Source organism: Monodelphis domestica, chromosome 5 (assembly GCF_027887165.1).
Source record: "Monodelphis domestica isolate mMonDom1 chromosome 5, mMonDom1.pri, whole genome shotgun sequence".
NCBI classification, from domain to species: domain Eukaryota; kingdom Metazoa; phylum Chordata; class Mammalia; order Didelphimorphia; family Didelphidae; genus Monodelphis; species Monodelphis domestica.
Genome location: NC_077231.1, coordinates 139223382 through 139244979, shown reverse-complemented (window position 1 = coordinate 139244979; position 21598 = coordinate 139223382). Strand labels below are relative to the sequence as shown.

The 21598-nt window shown below is 41.6% G+C and overlaps 1 protein-coding gene across 2 annotated transcripts in view; it reads right to left on the bottom strand.

Annotated features, from left to right (window-relative positions):
- PFKFB3 (6-phosphofructo-2-kinase/fructose-2,6-biphosphatase 3) overlaps positions 1-21185 on the bottom strand; it is a 135351-nt gene extending 114166 nt beyond the window's left edge. Inside the window, exon 1 of one of the 2 annotated variants that reach the window (XM_056799428.1) lies at positions 20951-21185. In XM_056799428.1, the coding sequence (XP_056655406.1) occupies positions 20951-20966 (16 nt within the window). In that variant the 5' untranslated portion in view covers positions 20967-21185. The remainder of the gene's footprint in view (positions 1-20950) is intronic. The other variant, XM_007503932.3, reaches the window with a different exon arrangement.
- Between the last annotated feature and the right edge of the window lie 413 nt (positions 21186-21598).

Genomic DNA, 21598 nt, shown 5'->3' with positions numbered 1-21598 from the left:
AGGTGGCATCTGAAGCAGAAAGAGGATCGTACCAAGGAAGGGGACGTAAAAGCTGTCTCAAGAATCTGAAGCTTGTCTTGTGAAGGGAGGATTCTCCTCGTTCTGTTCAGAAACCAGGAACAAAAGGTAGACGTTGTAAAGAGGCCAATATAAGCCATTTCTAAGAATTAGAGCTGTCCCAGAATGGAATGACATCTCTAGAGGTGATGGCTTCCTCTCCTTCCTGGAGCTCTTCAAGGAGAGGACTGATCATCACTCACTGGGTATGATACAGAGTGGGTTTCTTCTACCTAAGGGCTGGCTCTTCAGGTCCCTTCCAACTCTCAAATTCTGTGATTTTGGAATTCTGAGATAAAACATCTAGGAATCACAAGGGTGGAGAGAAGAGCTAAGGCAAGGCTTAGGGATTTCAGCTATAAACTTTTGACAATGGATAAAGAATGCAGCCCCTTCACATAGATTATTCACGCTGACACACATTCTTTAAATGTGTTCAGGTGACTTAGATGAAGAGTCACCTTGGCACACTCATTTTGCCTGTGGGCATCTTTGTGCTTGTTTGCTCAGCCAGCTGGCCCTATCCTCTAATTTTCCATGATGTCTATTCAGCTGGAGAGCTCATAACCCCACAGTCCTCATTGTTCCTCATGGCAATAGTGAGAGATGGATGGGCAAGGGGAGATATTGGAAAGAGGGAGATCAGGTGGAGGAATGATTGCATCCATTAAAGTGGGAGAAAATGATATAACAAATTAGTAGATGGGGAAAGGAGGGGGCTGGATTTAAGAAATAATAGTAAAGCTTCTCGGTCCTGCAAGAAGCCTTAAGGAAGGAAGATAGGAAAGGGATAGAAGTTCTGGATGCCGCGAAGGGAGTGAGGGAGACAAATTCGAGATGTCAATAATGAGTCAGAGGTCAGTTATCATTAATATTTTGGAGCCGCAGCCAAGCCGCGATCAATGGACGTCACTGGGAGGCTATATTCCGTCCAGAGATCCCAATTTAACACTTCAGGGATCAGAGGATGATAAAACTCAGCTAGGAGAATGAATAGAGACTAATAGAGAGAATTAGAGAATGCTAGGTATTAGCATTGGAAAAGAAAGAGACACCTGGCCAAAGGCCAGGCCTCAGGTAGAGATAGAGGAGAGAGAAAGGTGGAAAGACAGTGTTGAGCAAACCTGTGAGATTGTCCAAAAAGGAGGAGCTGGCCACGGCTTCCCTATTTAATCTCTTTGATACACAAATGAACTCAATACATATTGATAAGTTACACAGTGTCTCAATACATACTGATGAGTTACATAGTGTATTGCCATTGGATAATTGCAAATTACGACAAGGTGAAGGTGGAGTTTTTATCCTCAGGTGAGTGAGACAAAGGGAAGCAAGGTTTCGTGCCCTAACTCCAGCCAAGCTGGGAACAGAGTCCATTGCCATGCGCAGAATGGCCATGTGCCCACTCACAATCCTTGCCTCTTAATTATACATATGGGTTAGACTGCTACAAATAGAAAAACCATCAAGGCTTGATTTGATGATTGACTAAAGAAAAGAGCTCCAGCAACATAGCCTACTTAGAGTCTCAATCCTCTGATTTAATAACAATAACAAACTTGAATAGCTTAAAGAACAGCTTAAAACTACACTAAGACTTTTGGAACACCCTGAAGACAAGTATAAAAGAGGGAAAAGAATACACTTATGGGAAGATATAGGCAAGAAAAACAAAGGACAAAAAGAAATGGGCTGGTTTGCGATCTCCACTGGCAGCGAGAACATAGTGATAAAATTACTACTAATAAATAAAAGTTAGCATCTATCTTTATAACTATGGTTTGCAAAGTTATTTATAAATGTCATTTTATCCTCACAACCACCCTGGAAGGTGGGTGCTATTATTTTCCCCCTTTGAAAGATGAGGAAACTGAGGCAGATAAGAGGTTAAATAACTTGCCTAGGGTCACACAGCTAACAGTACCTGGGGCTGCATTTGAACTCAGATCTTCCTGACTCTGAGCCTAGTGCTATATGCTATATGCCACATATATGCCTAAATGCATCAAAACATAAAATTATTATAGATAATGAGTCAAGGTCCCACTGACTTGCTGAGTGTGACTTCAAGTTCACCCCGACCTACTAAACCTTGTGGCCATCTCCTTATCTTTATTTCTCACTCCTCTGTCTGTCTGTCTCTCTCTCTCTCTGATTCTTCCCCTTTCTCTTCTCATCATGCTCAGTCTTTCTCTGCCTCCCCCTCCGTGGTCCTCTCTTCACAGCCCTTAGCATATGGACCCGGAGTATCCTTGTTAACTTTTGTAGTATATCAGGCATCTCTGTTTCAGGAGAATTCACTGGAGGCAAGGCTAAGACTTGAGTATAATGAGAAGCTGTGGTTGGGTTGCAATCTTCAGTGCAAGAGAGAGGGAGTTCCCACATCAGTGACATCACAGAGTCATTGCTAACAGGAAGTTCCTAATTTTATTATTATTATTATTATTATTTAAACCCATATCTTCAATCTTGGAGTCAATACTGTGTACTGGCTCCAAGGCAGAAGAGAGGTAAGGGCTAGGCAATATGGGGTAAGTGACTTGCCCAGGGTCACACAGCTGGGAAGTGCCTGAGGCCAGATTTGAACCCAGGACCTCTCATCTCTGGGTCTGGCTCTCAATCCACTGAGTCACCCAGCTGCCCCCTAAAATTCCTAATTTTAAAAGCAAGTATGCTCACTATTTTCCACTTCTCCCTAGAAGAAGCTTTCCTGCCCAAGAAAGCAGTTCTTTTATGCAGCTCTGCACTATTTTCCCCCTTCTCTGATTATTCTGTGAGCTCTAACTGGAAAGGAGGCTTGACACTGACCTTTGAGAACAGTTTCACCCTTTGTCCCCTAGGACTGCTGTGGGAATCTCAATTATATGAGACTGTTCTGGGGCAAAGGGTCATTTGGCTGATAAGGATTTCACTCTCTCTTCTATCTCAGTGCATGACTTCTTCCAAAAGAGTACCTTTGTCCTGCCTTATATTTATTGTAACTTAGGCTTCACAAGAGTGGGGGCTCAACAGTCCTTTAAAAAATAATAATAATGGAACAGGAATCATGTAACCATGGAAAATTATTCTAAATTAATTAATTAAATACATTTTGAAAATTAGTAATCATGAGGCAGCTAGGTGGCACTGGTCTGGGTTCAAATCTGATTTCATACACTTCCTAGCTGTTTGACACCCCCCCCCCCGCAAGCCATTTAACCTCATTTGCCTATCCCTTACCCTTCTTAGAGTTGTTACTAGGACAGAAGGTAATTAAATAAGAAGAATAACTTTCATTTATATAGCATTTTAAGTTTTGCAAAGTTTTATGTGTGGTACCATTTAATCAATAATTTTCAACTACTGTCTATGCTAAGTAATAATTTAATACCTGAGACAATTTGATCAGCTGAGATCCCTGTGTGATAGAGGCTGGCACATAAAGAAAAAGTGCCAGGCTGAAGAGTGTGGGGAACTGATCACCTCGACGAGGGAGGGGCCCTGGGAGTTTGGAATCTGGAGGAGGAGAAGATTCTGGCTGGGAAAAGCCGAAGAGAGAAATTGGAATGAGACTTTCTCCTGAGGGTTACCCACTTTTTCCTGCTTGTGACTCCCCCCCCAACACTTCCCAATTGAAGGGACCCAAAGAATAGAAACCTGAGAAAAGGCATTTTGAATCTGTCAGACTTTACCTCAGCTCCTGTTGCCCTGGGTCTGAACTGTGGCCAAGGGGCCAAACCCAGGGTCAGTCAACATAACTTTCTCTCAGGGAGGCTCAGGCTGCCAAAGTCTGAGTTTCCCCCCAAACTCTAGGAGGGAGGGGAAAAGGTTTTAGCTAGAGAAAGGGACCCCCTTTTTCCCCACTTTTCTTTCCCATTCTTTCCCTGCCAGTTATTCCTTTGTATTATCCTGATTGAGTTGATATTAAAATAGTTATCTTTTCCCCAAGCTGTGAATCAAGTTCGAGTGAACAGATCAAGGGGAGAGATCCTTTGGTCTGGAGTAGTGGAGGGGGGGGACAAGAGGGATAAGAGCAAATCTGGGAGAGCAGCCATAGCTAAGGAGGGAAGGCAGAAGGGGGAAAATCTTCAAACCCCCTCTCCTCTCTCTGAGTCAACCCTAAACATCAGCGGTCTCCCCTGAACCCCACTTTGAGAAGCGAGGTCTCCACTCTTTTCCTGCTTGTGACTGGAAATCCTTCCCCCCCAACATTTCCCAATTGAAAAGTCTACTGAAGAGGAACCCGAGAAATACATTTTGAATCTCTGTCCGACTTTACCTCAGTCCCTGTTGCCCTGGGTCTGAACTGGAGGAGAAATAAACAGAAATAGCCCAGATGACTGATGAGTCCATTACAGAATTATATCATTTCACAGTTAGCTAGGACTTCAAAGCCCATCTAGTTTAACCAGAGGCTGAAAAACAGAACCCTTCTTCAATACAAAGGGCAAGTGATCATTGAGCCTTCCCTGAAAGGTATATTCACCGCCTGCTGAGGCAGCTCATTTCCCTTTCAGATCCCACCAACTGCTACTTAGCTCTGTCTTCCCTGATGCCTAAATCTGACTTTTGGCAACTTCTACTCATCATTTAGCCCTTTAGGACCAAGGCCCTCATCACATTCTAGCCACTACACAGTTGCCAAATGAATATAATAAAAACAACTGATTGATCACCCCACACCTTTATCAGAAATCTCCAATATTATTACCTACAGAATAAAAAATTTTAAATCCTCAACCTGGAATTAAAAGCCCTCCATATGGAGGCAGGTAGATGGCTTAGTGGATTGACAGCCAGGACCAGAGATGGGAGGTTCTAGGTGCAAATCTAACCCCAGAAACTTCCTAGACGTGTGAATTTGGGCAAGTCTCTTAACACTAGCCCTTTCTGTTCTTCTGCCTTAGAACCAATACCCAGAATTATTCTAAGAGGGAAGATAAGGGTTAAAAAAAAAAAAAAGCCCTCCAGTATGGGGCCTTACCAATCTTTCCAGTCTTACTTCATATGACTTCCTTATGGACTCTCCATTCTAGGCCAGCTTGTGTTAGCTAGGCTCCATATACTACATTCTCTCTCTTCTACTCCTTAAAATTCCTAGCTTTTTGCCAAGTCTAGCTCAGGGGCTACCTCTTATGGGAGGCCTTTCCTGATCAAGTCAATTCTTGGTGTTTCTCCCTCTAGAAATTTTTTGGCAAAACTCTGACCAGACTTTCTATTTACTTGTCCAAGCATGTGTTATATCTTCCAGTTGAATGTCAACTCCTGGATGATAGGGACCATTTTATTTTTGTCTAACACATGAGAAGCATTTAATAAATGTTTACCAAAATAAGTTGAAGTTTGTTAAATCAGAATTAATTTAATCCTTCTTCCTCGCCATAGCTCTTAAACTTCTTAAAGATGGTTATGCTCTTTTAAAGGCATTTCTCCAGGTTAACCATCCCTGGTTCCTTCAGCTGATTCTTCATTTGGCATGACTGAAGGTCTCTTACCACCTTAGTTGCCTCCCTTTGGACTCTCTCTGGCTTTTCAGTGTCCTTCAAATTAAATCTTTGAAATGACACAGTATTTATAAAAACTGCTTAGCACTGTGTCTGGATATATAAATGTTTATTCTCTTCTTTTCTTCCTCTCCCACTGTAACCTCATACAAGTCACTTAAAGTCCGTGGACCTCAGTTTCCTCATTTGTAAAAATAGGAGAGGGGAAGGGAGGAAGAAGAAGAAGGAAGGAGAGGTGGAAGGGCATTTATCAAAGGCACTTTATAAATATTGACTGGTTTGACTGCCAAAATGTTCCATGATATATGAAAAAGTTAAGAACCTCTCTTAGAAGTTGTTTCCCAGACTTTATCTCAGTGCCTGTCTATAGGCAAGGGAGAAGGAAGATGGAGGAGGTTTTCACTTTGTAAAGCACTACATTTCCATTACCCTCTAAACAAGAAAAAAGCATTCCCTATCTAATCTCGCCAAGATTTCTCCTGAATTTCTGATTATCCCTAATAGACCTAAGTGATGCCGTCAGTCCTCTCTTGAAGATCTTCCAAGGAAGTTCCACCCTGACTCTCGATCCACATCTCTTTGACTTATTTATAATATTTCATATTTATAAAATGCTTTGGAGTTTACTAAGCAATTTCCTGACAACTTCCTGTTAAGTACATAATGCAAACATGACTATCTCCATTTTACAGATAAGAAAATTGAAGTTCAGAGAGGATAGCTGATCCACCCATATTCCCATAGCTGGCAAGTGGAAGAAGTAGGACTGGAACTCAGTTCTCCCAATCCAAAATCTTGTGCTCTGTTCACTATATCGTAATTAGGTGATACATAGTCATAGTCAGCAGTTAATTTTATTTTTAGGTGCTGTCAAATGAATCCTAGCATTTGAGCCTATTTTCATAAGCAACTCTAAGTTATTCTCCCCTGCCCCCCTCCAGAACCCATTGGCATCCCATCAGCTCTTTCCAGAGGCCAAAAACAGATATCCTGTCGCCTCATTCCCTCTTGGGCTATGCATTCACCCTCTGCTTCCTGCCTAAGATATGGTTCTCTTTTTCAGCTCATTTTTAGGAACAGAGAAGACTGATACACAATGCTTCAAATGAATAATCCATACCTCTGGGATTCCCTCTGCTGCTGGCCAAATTCTCTTTGATGACCAGTAGTCAGGAGTCCCAGACTTCCAGAATCCTACCTTTACAATAACAAAATACCTTAATCATTGGATAAGAATAAGAGGCATAATTTCCCCTAAGTGTTAATGAGTCATGGATATAAATATAACCAAGTTGTTCCTGTTGGTAAAGAGGGGAGCTAAATGGAAAGATAGGACAAACTTTAGTAAAATCTATGTGACCAGGACAAGTCTTATAGGCTTCTCTGGTCAATTCTGCTTTTAAAACATTTATTTTCTTCAGTGATTTTTTGTGCTTCTTTTACCATTTTGCTTTTTAAGATGATATATTCTCTGATTTTTTTTTTGGTGCCTCTTTTACCAAACTGTTAGTTCTCTCTCTTTAAAAAATAAAATAAACTCTAAACTTCCACTTTAGAATCAGTACTATATATTGGTTTCAAGGCAGAAGAGTGGTAAGGGCTAGGGAACCGGCGTTAGGTGATTTGCCTAGGGTCACACAGCCTCAAAGTATCTGAGGCTAGATTTGAACTGAACCTCCCCCAGCCCCAACTCTAAACCTGGCTCTCTATCCATTGAGCCACCTAGCTGCTTTCTGTTAATTCTCTTTTAATAATTTTCTGGCATCACTCTCACTTATTTTTCCTCTACCAGTCATTTGTTTCTTAACTCTTCCAGGAATTCTTGTTGGACTTGGGTCTAATAAGCATTTTTCTTTGAGATTTTTATTGTAGCTATTTTCACACTATTGTCTTCTTTTGAGTTTATATCTTGGTCTTCCCAGCCACCATAGAAGCTTTTTTTTTTTTTAATTTTATAGTATTTTATTTGATCATTTCCATGCATTTTTCATTAAAGACAAAGATCATTTTCTTTTCCTCCCTCCCACCCCCCGTGGCCGACGCGTGATTCCACTGGTATCATATGTGTTCTTGACTTGAACCCATTGCCATGTTGTTAGTATTTGCATCAGAGTGTTCGCTCAGAGTCTTTCCTCTGTCATGTCCCCTCAGCCATTGTAGTCAGGCAGTTGCTTTTCCTTGGTGTTTCTACTCCCTCAGTTTGTCCTCTGCTTTTGGATAGTGTTTTTTTTCTCCTTGATCCCTGCAGATTGTGCAGGGACATTACACCGCCACTAATGGAGAAGTCCATTATATTCGATTATACCACAGTGTGTTTGTCTCTGTGTACAATGTTCTCCTGGTTCTGCTCCTCTCGCTCTGCATCACTTCCTGGAGGTTGTTCCAGTCTCCATGGAATTCCTCCACTTTATTATTCCTTTTAGCACAATAGTATTCCATGACCAACATATATCACAATTTGTTCAGCCATTCCCCAATTGAACAGCATCTCCTCATTTTCCAATTTTTTGGCCACCACAAAGAATGTAGCTATGAATATTCTTGTACAAGTCTTTTTCCTTATTATCTCTTTGGGGTACAAACCCAGCAGTGCTATGGCTGGATCAAAGGGTAGACATTCTTTTATCGCCCTTTGTGCATAGTTCCAAATTGCCCTCCAGAATGGCTGGATCAGTTCACAACTCCACCAGCAATGAATTAATGTACCTACTTTGCCACATCCCCTCCAGCATTCATTACTTTCCATAACTGTCATGTTAGCCAATCTGCACCATAGAAGCTTTTTAATGGTTGGATTCTTTTTTGTTGTTGTTTGTCCATTTTTCCAGCCTATTTCTTGACTTTGAACTTTATGTTAAAGTTGGACTTTATTCACCTGGTGGTAGGGAGGCCCTATCCCAAGTTCCAGGCTTTTATGTATTGCTGTTTTCTTTTTCTTTATTTATTTTTTAAATTGTATTGCTGTTTTCAAGCTAGTTCTGGGGGTCTGCAAGTTTTTGGTGTTTCCAAGGTGGTATGATCCTGGGAGAGGTATGGTTTCTGATTTCCTGGTCTGTGTCTTTACCCAGTCTTTACCCAGGAAGGACCCCTGGTCCCCCGTAGCCATAATACCTCTTTTCAAGGTATTATGATCAGAGCCCCTGTTCCCTTGTAACTGACCCCCAGTGTTCTTCTTTACCCTGGAACTGCAACCCTGGAACTGTGTTTGGGCAATAGATTTGCCAGTGAGTACCAGCTGTCCCCAGTGCCAGCAAATGGCCCCCTGTAATCTCTGATTCCCGTACAGTCTCTGGGCTGAGAGCTCCCAAAGTATGTGTGGGTCATGCACAGGGCTAAACCCTGGTGCCAAGATTTCTCCTGCCAACCTCTTGAGTTCTCTTAGGCCAGAAAAATATCTCATTTTGATCTTTCATGGGCTCTGTCATTCTAAAACTTGGTTTGAGGCACTATTTTAAAATTGTATAGAGGAGAATGTTAGGGGAGTTTGGCTGGATGGCTGCTCCTAATCTGTCTATCTTGGTTCCGCCCTCTTCCTCTTTAATGCAGTCATCAGTGATCCAAAGTAAACCACCGTTAGTAACAGCAATTGATTCAGTCACGTTTTATAGACCTGCAGCTGCTTGGTTATATTGTATGCATCTGGGCAAATTCTGGACAGCACCTGTTCTTTACCAAAGGTCTTCTAATGAACAACTACCCCTGGCTCTGCTTGGCTTCTCTGATCATATTACCAATAACCATAGAATCTCAGAGGCGAAGGCAATGCTTCATTCTCCCAATGGCATTCCTGATAAGGGATCATTCACTGTCTGAATACTCTCAGTGACAGAGAAACTCATTACCTCTCAAAGCAATTATTCCACTTTGAAGCAAATCTGATTGAGAAATTCTTCCCTGTATTGAACCAAAATTTGCCTTCCTGTAATTTTCTCCTTCTGGTCCTATTCTGCCCTCTGGGACCAAGAAGAATTATAGGTTTATGGATTTAGAACTAGAAGGGGCCTTGAAAACCACTAAGGATATGTTTTAATTTTACAGATGAGAAAACCGAGGCAGAAAGAGCTAAAGTGATATGCGCCATTTGGATATGTCTTTCTGGTTAAAATTCCTCCGTAGCATAATAACATACCAAGATTTGAAGACAATTATATCCACCCATCTTGAGTCCCCTTGCCATATCAGTCATCCTTCCATGGAGGCACTCCAAGATTTCAATGTCCCTTCTAAAGTGTAAACCTTGACAAAATATTCCAGCTATAGTCCCAACACAAAATAGAACTCTTCATTTGCACTGTCCAGGGCACAGAGAGATTATTAGGTGATCCTCAAGGGGGCTCCCAGTCTGTGTCAAAAGCAGGACTTGCCACCAAACCCATCAGATGCCAAGTCCAGTTCTGTCCCCTATTGCATTCCTACCCTCTGTAGGAAAGGATTTCTAGCAGGGCATAGCAATGCAGGCTGGCAGCCTGGGATGGTACAAAATCAAGATTCCACAGAGCTTGGCTGGGTCAGGATTCTAAGTCTGTTGGAAACTCTCTCAAACTGAGTGGTAGACTGGAAGGTGTGCCTAGTGGTCTCCCTGAAGAACCAGTTGAGGAGCTGCCAAGGACTTTGGATTATCAATAAGGTTGAGTGAGAGTACCCCTTCACTCTGGTGGACATTGTGAATGGTGCGAACCTCCTCCCTTTCTGGACCTTGTGAGGACCCTACATCTTGATCCTGCTGTTTGACCCAACCAAGAACTCTGGAGTCTGTGAGAATCTGGCCCTGTGGACATTACTAACCCTTTGTAGTTTAGTTAGTTAAGGTTTATTTATATTTAATACCTGGGTGGGTTAATAGTAATAGGTACTCCCCTGATCCCCTTCCAATTCCCTTATTCTTATTTAATTAAATAAGCTCCTTTTATATAATTTGTTAGTGTTATCCCTTCTGTTACCCTTCCCTAAAACTTTTACCTATAACACCTCATAATTAAAGAACAAATGATTTTATCATTAAATAAATTGTTGTTTATTAATGTCATTTATTGTTAAATTACTTAATATAACTTTAATAAAATAAAAATATTATAGCATTATAACATAATATTTGTTATATTAACAATTATATTAACAAATATTTTAAGCCTAGTATTTCTATTTAGAAACAAATATGTTCATCATTTATTTAAAATGAATAATTTAGAAATGAAATTTATGATTAATAAAAAATCACTGTAGCTAGTTTTTGCATAAATGCATAAGCAAACTCACTAAGTCATTATACAGAAAAGATTGCTAAAGGTGTTTACATTGGACTTTGGCATCAATGCCATCAACATAAATTCATTAGCAACCAAACAGTTGCTCTCCCATCCCTAGAGACAGCACCCAGTGCTAACTTCTTTACACAAGATAGATATAGAACTCTACCAGCTAAGGTTATGAAGAACCTAAAGACAAAACGTAGGTCATGTGATAATTTTCTTTTGATTTAGAATTCATTTTTTGGCATCGTTTTAGACAAAGAAGGAATTGGATAGGGAAATTGAATAGAGCATGCTTCTTGTATTCTCACTTTCTTGAAGAGTTTGATCCTTTGATGATCTTGACAAATTAGAATTACAGTGGATCAGAGACAAAGTCCTTAAAGAGCAAAGGTTTGAAATATTGGGAATTCTTTTTGCTCCCTGGACTTGGCAAGTGTTGGTCAGGTGTCTGAGGGGTTAAAGACCTGGCAAAGGAGATAAGTCATAAAGTAGCTGAATAATGAATCAGAAAGTTGGAACGTAAAGAATTTTGTCTGGATTTCTCCCCTGCCTTGTCCTATTCTACTTGGAATCATACTTATTTTTTTCTATATATAAAGCATTTATTAGATTGCAAACTCTTTGAGAGTAGGGATAATGCTATTTTTTTTTTCATCTTGTAATGCCCAGCATCTACCACAGGCCAGACACACTGAAAACCTCTCCTTCTTTGAGGGTTCCTCTATCCATCTATATAATCATTAGCTATCCAATCACCTTTTCATTTAAAATAAGCATTTAACAAGTACTTAATAATTTGGATTGAAAGAGGCCCATCATCTGTTCCTCGGGACTACAACCTTTCCCAAAGATCAATCGATTCACAAATATTTATGCAACCCTTTGCTATGTGTCCAGTTTTGTGTGGGGCACTATAAGGAAGATGAGAGGAGCATAAAATATAGTACTTTCATGAGAGCCAGCTTATAAACTGGGTGGTAAGGAGAGATGCGATAGTTTGAGAGCAGGGACATCAGTGTGGGCAGTGTGATTGAAGAACGTTTCATGGGGAAGGTAGGAGTTGAACTCCAGTCAAACTGGAGTTGAACTTTAAAAGAATCTTATGATAAATGGAGACAGGTGGCAACGAGTGCATCCTACATAGAGGGGAAGAGGGAGGCACATGGGAGAAAAGAGGTACCAGACAGAGGAGGAAAGAGAGCATCCTCTGCTGGAGAGGCAGCACCCTGAATAAAGAGAAACAGAAGGGAATTAGCGTGATATTCGAAGTCATGCCTGACTTCAGCAAAGGGCTCCCCTTGGGGAATAGTCAGACAAAACATTGGACAGATAGGGTGGAACATGACTAGAGAGGGCCCTGTAAGCCAGGATGAGGATGAGGATGAGGATTTGGGACTGGTTACAACTGAACAACTGTTTGTGGAGCAAGCAAGCACTGTGGACCGAAGACAGTCCAATAGTCGAGGCAATACAAAGTTTAGATAAGTCAAGCCCCTTGCCCTCTGGAGCTTACAGCCTACTAAGGGATGTGACACAAAAAGGAATAACTGATGCAAAATAGCAGCTGAGCAGGGCACGAAAGGTACAAGCCAAGCTCTACCTGAGGTCTGGGTAGGGAAAGGTCATTCATTACCAAGTCAGAAGAGAGACTTCCAGCAAGAGAGGGCATTTGAAAGGCTAGTTTGACTCACTTCCATGAGAGGTGCCAGAATTGTGGCAATAGGCAAGTCAGAGGAGCTGGAGAATAAGGAGAGAGGCTGAATGAAGGTGAGGTTTAAGGATGCTGAGTCTGTCGGCTCTCTACAGGAGAGGGACGAGACTAGAGGCCAATGATGCCTTTCATCTAAAACCCTATCATTTAAGTTCTGCTAATCCAGGGGGCGCCTTCCTGACCTTAGAAATCATACTGCAGACACTGTCAGAGACATTCCCCACCATGTCATACCCATGACTTCTCGTTTTGAATGAAACCTATACAAAGATACTTCAGAATCCACTGAGTGACCGCCATTGGCCTAGCATCCCGCCTGCCCATAATAATCACTGCACCTAACAGAGTCCCAATACCCTGTGGCCGCACTTGGGTGCATGGAAGAACCCCGAGTGACAGGGTTGGCTGGGTTTATTTTCATCAAAACTTACACCTGGAAGGGAGCCTCAAGAGGACCACTAGCTAGAGATAATGCCCCCCTGTCTCTGGATTGTTGTCTATCCTCTTTGCAAAGCTACCTAAGGAAAAAAAGTTCTACAAGCCTGCAAAAACAACAAAAGTTCTACAAAGTCCTTCATAAGCTAATTCACTATTTCATCATCTGTTAGGGCAGTCTTTTAAAAGAAAATTTTTTAATTTGTTTTTTAAATAATTCTTTATTTTTGAGGTAAAAGAGGTGAATGAAATCTTAGAAAAATTAGAGTTAATAGACATATGGAGAAAAATAAATAGGGACAAAAAAGAATACACCTTCTTTTCAGCACCACATGGCACATTCACAAAAATAGATCATACACTAGGTCATAGAAACATGGCACTCAAATGCAGAAAAGCAGAAATATTAACTGCAGCCTTTTCAGACCACAAGGCAATTAAAATATTGATCGGCAAGGGTACATGGAGACCCAAATCAAAAATTAATTGGAAATTAAATAACATGATACTCCAAAATCGGATAGTTAGAGAAGAAATCATAGAAACAATTAACAATTTCGTTGAAGAAAATGACAATGGCGAAACATCCTTTCAAACCTTATGGGATGCAGCCAAGGCAGTACTTAGAGGAAAATTCATATCCCTGAGTGCATATATTAACAAATTAGGGAGGACAGAGACCAAGGAATTGGAAATGCAAATCAAAAAACTTGAGAATGAACAAATTAAAAACCCCCAGAAGAAAACCATACTAGAGATCCTAAAAATTAAGGGAGAAATTAACAAAATAGAAAGTGACAGAACTATTGAGCTAATAAACAAGACTAGAAGTTGGTACTTTGAAAAAACAGACAAAATAGACAAAGTACTGGTTAATTTAATTAAAAAAAGGAAAGAAGAAAGGCAAATTAACAGCATCAAGGATGAGAAGGGGGATCTCACCTCCAATGAAGAGGAAATTAAGGCAATCATTAAAAACTACTTTGCCCAACTATATGGCAATAAATATACCAACCTAGGTGATATGGATGAATATTTACAAAAATATAAATTGCCTAGACTAACAGAAGAAGAAATAGTTTTCTTAAATAATCCCATATCAGAAAAAGAAATCCAACAGGCCATCAAAGAACTTCCTAAGAAAAAATCCCCAGGGCCTGATGGATTCACCAGCGAATTCTATCAAACATTCAGAGAACAGTTAATCCCAATACTATACAAACTATTTGACATAATAAGCAAAGAGGGAGTTCTACCAAACTCCTTTTATGACACAAGCATGGTACTGATTCCAAAACCAGGCAGGCCAAAAACAGAGAAAGAAAATTATAGACCAATCTCCCTAATGAATATAGATGCAAAAATCTTAAATAGGATACTAGCAAAAAGACTCCAGCAAGTGATTAGAAGGGTCATCCGCCATGATCAAGTAGGATTTATACCAGGGATGCAGGGCTGGTTCAACATTAGGAAAACCATCCACATAATTGACCACATCAACAAGCAAACCAACAAGAACCACATGATTATCTCAATAGATGCAGAAAAAGCCTTTGATAAAATACAACACCCATTCCTACTAAAAACACTAGAAAGCATAGGAATAGAAGGGTCATTCCTAAAAATAATAAACAGTATATATCTAAAACCATCAGCTAATATCATCTGCAATGGGGATAAACTAAATCCATTCCCATTAAGATCAGGAGTGAAACAAGGATGCCCATTATCACCTCTATTATTTGACATTGTATTAGAAACACTAGCAGTAGCAATTAGAGAAGAAAAAGAAATTGAAGGCATCAAAATAGGCAAGGAGGAGACCAAATTATCGCTCTTTGCAGATGACATGATGGTCTACTTAAAGAATCCTAGAGATTCAACCAAAAAGCTAATCGAAATAATCAACAACTTTAGTAAAGTTGCAGGATACAAAATAAAAACCCACATAAGTCATCAGCATTTCTATATAATTCCAACACAGCTCAGCAGCAAGAACTAGAAAGAGAAATCCCATTCAAAATTACCCTAGACAAAATAAAATAGTTAGGAATCTATCTCCCGAAACAAACACAGGAACTATATGAACACAACTACAAAACACTCTCCACACAACTAAAACTAGACTTGAACAATTGGAAAAACATTAACTGCTCATGGATAGGATGAGCCAATATAATAAAAATGACCATCCTATCCAAACTTATTTATCTATTTAGTGCCATACCCATTGAACTCCCAAAATATTTCTTTACTGATTTAGAAAAAAACCATAACAAAATTCATCTGGAATAACAAAAGATCAAGGATATCCAGGGAAATAATGAAAAAAAACACATATGATGGGGGCCTTGCAGTCCCAGACCTTAAACTATATTACAAAGCAGCAGTCATCAAAACAATTTGGTACTGGCTAAGAGACAGAAAGGAAGATCAGTGGAATAGACTGGGGGAAAGCGACCTCAGCAAGACAGTATACGATAAACCCAAAGATCCCAGCTTTTGGGACAAAAATCCACTATTCGATAAAAACTGCTGGGAAAATTGGAAGACAGTGTGGGAGAGACTAGGAATTGATCAACACCTCACACCCTACACCAAGATAAATTCAAAATGGGTGAGTGACTTAAACATAAAGAAGGAAACCATAAGTAAATTGGGTAAACACAGAATAGTATACATGTCAGACCTTTGGGAGGGCAAAGACTTTAAAACCAAGCAAGACATAGAAAGAATCACAAAATGTAAAATAAATAATTTTGACTACATCAAATTAAAAAGCTTTAGTACAAACAAAACCAATGTAACTAAAATCAGAAGAACAAATTGGGGAAAAAATCTTCATAGAAACCTCTGACAAAGGTTTAATTACTCAAATTTATAAAGAGCTAAATCAATTGTACAAAAAAATCAAGCCATTCTCCAATTGATAAATGGGCAAGGGACATGGATAGGCAGTTCTCAGATAAAGAAATCAAAACTATTAATAAGCACATGAAGAAGTGTTCTAAATCTCTCATAATCAGAGAGATGCAAATCAAAACAACTCTGAGGTATCACCTCACACCTAGCAGACTGGCTAGCATGATAGCAAAGGAAAGTAATGAATGCTGGAGGGGATGTGGCAAAGTAGGGACATTAATGCATTGCTGGTGGAGTTGTGAACTGATCCAACCATTCTGGAGGACAATTTGGAACTATGCCCAAAAGGCGCTAAAAGAGTGCCTGCCCTTTGATCCAGCCATAGCACTGCTGGGTTTGTACCCCAAAGAGATAATAAGGAAAAAGTCATGTACAAGAATATTCATAGCTGAGCTCTTTGTGGTGGCAAAAAATTGGAAAATGAGGGGATGCCCTTCAATTGGGGAATGGCTGAACAAATTGTGGCATATGTTGGTGATGGAATACTATTGTGCTAAAAGGAATAATAAAGTGGAGGAATTCCATGGAGACTGGAACAACCTCCAGGAAGTGATGCAGAGCGAGAGGAGCAGAACCAGGAGAACATTGTACACAGAGACTAATACACTGTGGTATAATCGAACATAATGGACTTCTCCATTAGTGGCGGTGTAATGTCCCTGAACAATTTGCAGGGATCCAGCAGAAAAAACACTATTCATAAGCAGAGGATAAACTGTGGGAGTTGAAACACTGAGTAAAAGCAACTGCCTGACTACAATGGCTGAGGGGACATGACAGAGGAGAGACTCTAAACGAACACTCTAATGCAAATACTAACAACATGACAATGGGTTCGAATCAAGAACACATGTGATACCCAGTGGAATCACGCATCGGCTACGGGGAGTGGGGGGGGGGAGGAAAAGAAAATGATCTTTGTCTTTAATGAATAATACTTGGAAATGATCAAATAAAATATTATAAAATTTAAAAAAAGAATAAATTTGATGAAGAAATTTCAAAAAAAAAAGAAAAGAAAAAAAGACTCAAACATTAAATTTGTAACACACACTTCTCTGAGTCAGTATTAATATAAAGGTACTGGGTTATATTTTTGCCAAAGAATTTTGGTGCTTGGTATTAGAGCAAAGGTGACTTTCACTTTATATAGGGAAGCAGAAAACAATGGAGGTAAAAATCACTTCTATCCCAAGTTTTGGAGTGAGTCACCAGCAGTGAGAAGGATACAGGCCTCATTCCTATCCCCAGGCTATTACTTCTTCCCTCTCAATCTAGTCAAGGTGCTTTGGGATGGGTTGCTCCAAACCTACTGCCAAAAACCTGCTGGGTATCTTGCACTTCTGCTCCCCCCACCTGTTACTCACAAAAAGGCTATAATCAGAAATAGAAATCAGTCAGTAAACACTTATTAAGTACAGCTTAGTGGACAGAATGCCAAGCCAGGAGTCAGGAAGCCCTGAGCTCCGATCTGACCTTGGACAATGACTAGTTGTGTGACCCTGGGCAAATCACTTAACCTTGTTTGCCTCAGTTTCCTCCTCTGTCAAATGAGCTATAAAAGGAAATGGTAAACCACTCTAGTATCTTTGCCAAGAAAATTCCAAACAGAGTCACAAAGAGATGGGCATGACTGAAACAATTAAATGACAATAATGTGCCAGGTATCATGCTAAGAACTAGAAATACAGAAAGAGGCAAAACTTGGTCTCTCTTGCCAGTAAGTAGCATGGGGTGGTGGAAAGAGCACTGACTGATGGACTTGAAAAACATAAGACTTGGGCTTTAGACTCAGATTCATTTTTTTCTTAAATGTTTACCTTCCCTCTTAGAATCAATAATATATATTGGTTCCAAGGTAAAAGAGCAGTAAGGGCTAAGCATTCAGGCTCTGAGGCTAGTCTGAGGCTGGATTTGAGCTCAGGACCTCCCATTTCAGGCTTGCCTCTCAATCCACTGAACCACTTAGCTGCCCCCAGATCCATTACTTTTTAGATATATGACCTTTCCAGTCTCCCTAAACCTCAATTCTTTGGTCTATAAAATGGGAATAAATAATACCTACCCTACCTACCTTACAGGGGAGCCATAAGGATCCAACAAGACAAGGCATACATACAGAAGTACTTTATAAACTATAAAACTCTAAAAATTGTGGGCATTAGTTATATATATTATACTTCGGTGGTTTTGTCAATTCTTGTAAAATAGATGACAACCCATCACAACACCTAGGGAGACAATGATCCTTAGCAGTGGCTGCAGCTGAAAAATTCATCACCAGGAGGCCACCCCTCTGAATACAGCAAAGCTGGTCGTCAGGACCAGGGATGCATCATCAGTAGCATGGAAGAGACTCCGAATCACTGAGCACATGCATATAAATGTATTTACATAGTATACAAATGATGCGAATTTTGCATTACTTAGATATTTGGATGGATACTGATATTCCATCAAGGCGGGCACTCTCTCACTGTGAAGAGTGAAATCCATGCCTTCTCTACCCTAACATCTCTGGCTCATGTTCTCTAGATATAAGTTCCTTGACAGCAAAGACTATCTTATTTTTTTCTTTTTTATCCCCGGTACTTAATCAAGCATCTGACAGATAATTGGCCTTTATATCATTGATTCATTGGCCCTTATTCAGTGATTGATGTTCTATCATTCCTCCAAAAGGAGGATCTTCCCAATAGATTGGGACATTTGCTCTACTAGCAGTTATTAATCTCAGTTCATGAACTTGTTTTCTCAATTTCTTAATAACTGTAGTTCAATACAATTGATCTTCTCTTTAAATCATTTTAATTTAATTTTTTAATTTAAATAGTTTAAATTGTTTTCTGCATTTAAAAAGATTATTCTACAAAGGGGTCTACAGGCTTCATTAGACTTCTAAAGGGAAAAAAATGGTTCTTGACCTCTTAACATTGTAGGAATGTCAGTAGATCACCCGTTAACTATCTTTCCTACAACATGATGACCTGGCTCTTTTTCAGTAAAAATATTATATCCCTGATTTCCTTCATGATACTTCTCCTTGGGTGATACTCTGCATCTCTTCATGGCCCTTTCTAAGTAATCATAATAATTACTATTATAAGTAATAATGATGATGGTATAAGATACTGCAGAGCTTCCACATTGTGGCTTTAAGGAGTTCTAATTTAACACACAAATGAACATTTGGCCCCACCCTGGATGATGTGCTAAACTGAGAGCTATAACCAAGAAAGACCAACAGACCGGGTCCCTGCCCTTTCCCAGGCTGCAACTTGAAGCAGACAGCAAGGATGCTGCCAGATGTCAAAAGCCTTCATTCAGACATGTGAAGCAACTCTAAATGAGAAAATGAAAACCGTGCTGGAAGGGGTAATTGACCCCAAGTTGCATCGTGCCAGTGTTGGGCACACAATAACGGGGGCACCCTGAAGGGCACCGAGGAGATGATTTAGAACTGGCAGTTGAGAGAACAGAACCCTGTCCCTGACTTTTGGCTCCCCACTGCATGCACACTCTCATCTTCCCCTCCACTGGCAAACACGAGGCAGTAAATAAGCGTCTCATCCTCTTCCGGAGGTGGCTTGATTTCAGAGAAAAGCAGGAGAAAGCATTCTAGTCTGACCGGTTGTTGAGCTTATAAAAGCCCCGTGGAAATAAATATAATGGGCAAAAGCCAATAGACTCCACATTGCAACCTGAAAGGCCTGGCAATGAACATGAATGCAAAGAGAGAATATGATCCACGGAATACAGATAAGTCTAGAAACTGGAAGCCTGTTCATTCCTTCTACTCTGTGACTGATGCTCAGCCACTGGGGAGTTAGGACGCAAATAGCCAGGGCGCACTCGAGGTTCCTAATGCACCCGAGACTTTTGGCCTGAGAAGCTAGATCAATTCTTGACTAACAAACAATCATTCACAAAGCCCAAGGGTCTCCCACCGCAAGAACAGTCCAGGTAAAGCCGTAGCTGCAAACGCTCCCAAACAAAAACAAATCGTCTCCCCACAGCTCGTGGGGCTTGCGTGGGGCCATTCCCACCAGAGTTTCTGCGGCAGCCTGCCGTTCGGGTCCAGCCTGAGCAGCAGCCTGGCTGAGGCAGGAGAGGCTCCCGGGATTTCAGCCCCACATCTTCGAGACACTTCTCACCTTCCCTGCCGCTAAACGCAGCCCCAGGTGGAAGTGGCCGACCTTCATCACCAGGGAGGGTGAGATGTTAGTGATGGGTGGGGAGCAGGAAAGAAAAGAGGACCGGTTGAAATTGGGTCAGAAAGGTCTGGTTTACTGCAGAGAGCCAGCCCAGACGGAAAACAGGGTTTGCGGCAGGTCACCCAGCCCTGACCAGCCCCACGGTATGCCCTTGCCCGGCTTTCTTGGTCGAAGCGTTCCTTAATGAGGTTTAGCTGATTTCAGTTAATGCAAAAACTCCCCAATCCTCCTACTCTGCAAGATTACAGAAAAATTAAAAACAACAAAACAACAACAACCCTCCAGCTTAGTGAAAAGCCCGGAGAGATTCCTTATCCTTTTTTTTAAACTACATCTCTGAAGCCGTGCTACTGTCTAACTGGAGATTCAGTGAAAGTCCCCAGGTAGGCTAGAATTGCACGGAGCTCGCAGCCAGCCGCACCTTCGGATTCCCCAAACAACGGAAAGGACAAAAATTTGCCTCAGGTGAGGAGGTAGGGCGGTGCAGTGGCCCGGCTGGATGCGGACCCCGGGAGGCATCTTCCCGGAAACGGAGTGAGGAAGGAGGTGACCAGGCGAGGCTTTTAAAAAAGGGAGTCGGAAAAAGCAGGTGAAAGTCCCCAGAATAGGACTGAGCCGCGCGTCGAACTGGAAGCTGCTGGGAATCAGGGAGGAGGCAGCTTCGGCGGGGCGAAACACCAGCAATTTCAACCGAAGCCACTGCAGCACAGTCGCTTCCTTCCTTCATCACCAACCACTAAGCGGTGGGAAGAATCCCCCGGCTCCCCCGCCCCCCACGCCCCGCGCTAGTCCCGCCTTCTCCCCGTTGCTTAGGGGCATTCTGAGTGGGGATGCAAACCAAACCCGCCACAAGTTTGAAAGAGACGCTCCTTCTACCTTGCCTGAAGGACATCTCTCCGGAGGGAGGGAGGGAGATACGCCAGGGAGGATGCAGAAAACGCCTAAGGCTTCCAAGGGGAGAGGAGGGCGCCGGCCGGGCACGAATTCTTTTGCGCGTCCTGGGCACCGGGATCCCGGGGATCTGAGTCTACAAGAGCCTACCTTGGGTTCCCGGACTAGTGCGGGAGCCGGACGGCTGAGGAGGCAGCTGCGGGAAGAAGGGAAATGGACATATTTGGTCATCGCCGGCTCGCGTCACCGGCGAAAGAGGCAGGAACTGCTAGGAACCAGGAAACCCTGATCATCAGGGCGGTTGCTACTTTCGGAAATTGTAACCCTTCCTCTCCCGGGGCTAAAGGCAGACCTGGGGAGGAAGGAAGGAGGCACCCGGGTGGGGAAGGGGCTCCCGAGGAACTGGGCTCACGGGCTCCACTCATAAGCCTCCTGCACCACCTCTGGACAAGTGTGGAAAACTGCTTTCCCATCAACAGCACTCACTCACCTAGGCCAAAGGACGAGATGCTCCGGAAGCCCGAATGGGTGCTGCGGGGAGATAGCGTGGGAAAAAGCAGAGCCAGAACAGTGAAAGCACCTGTTCAGGACATGTTTTTGTGGGTGCCCACTCAGAAGGCTCTTTCTGAGTGA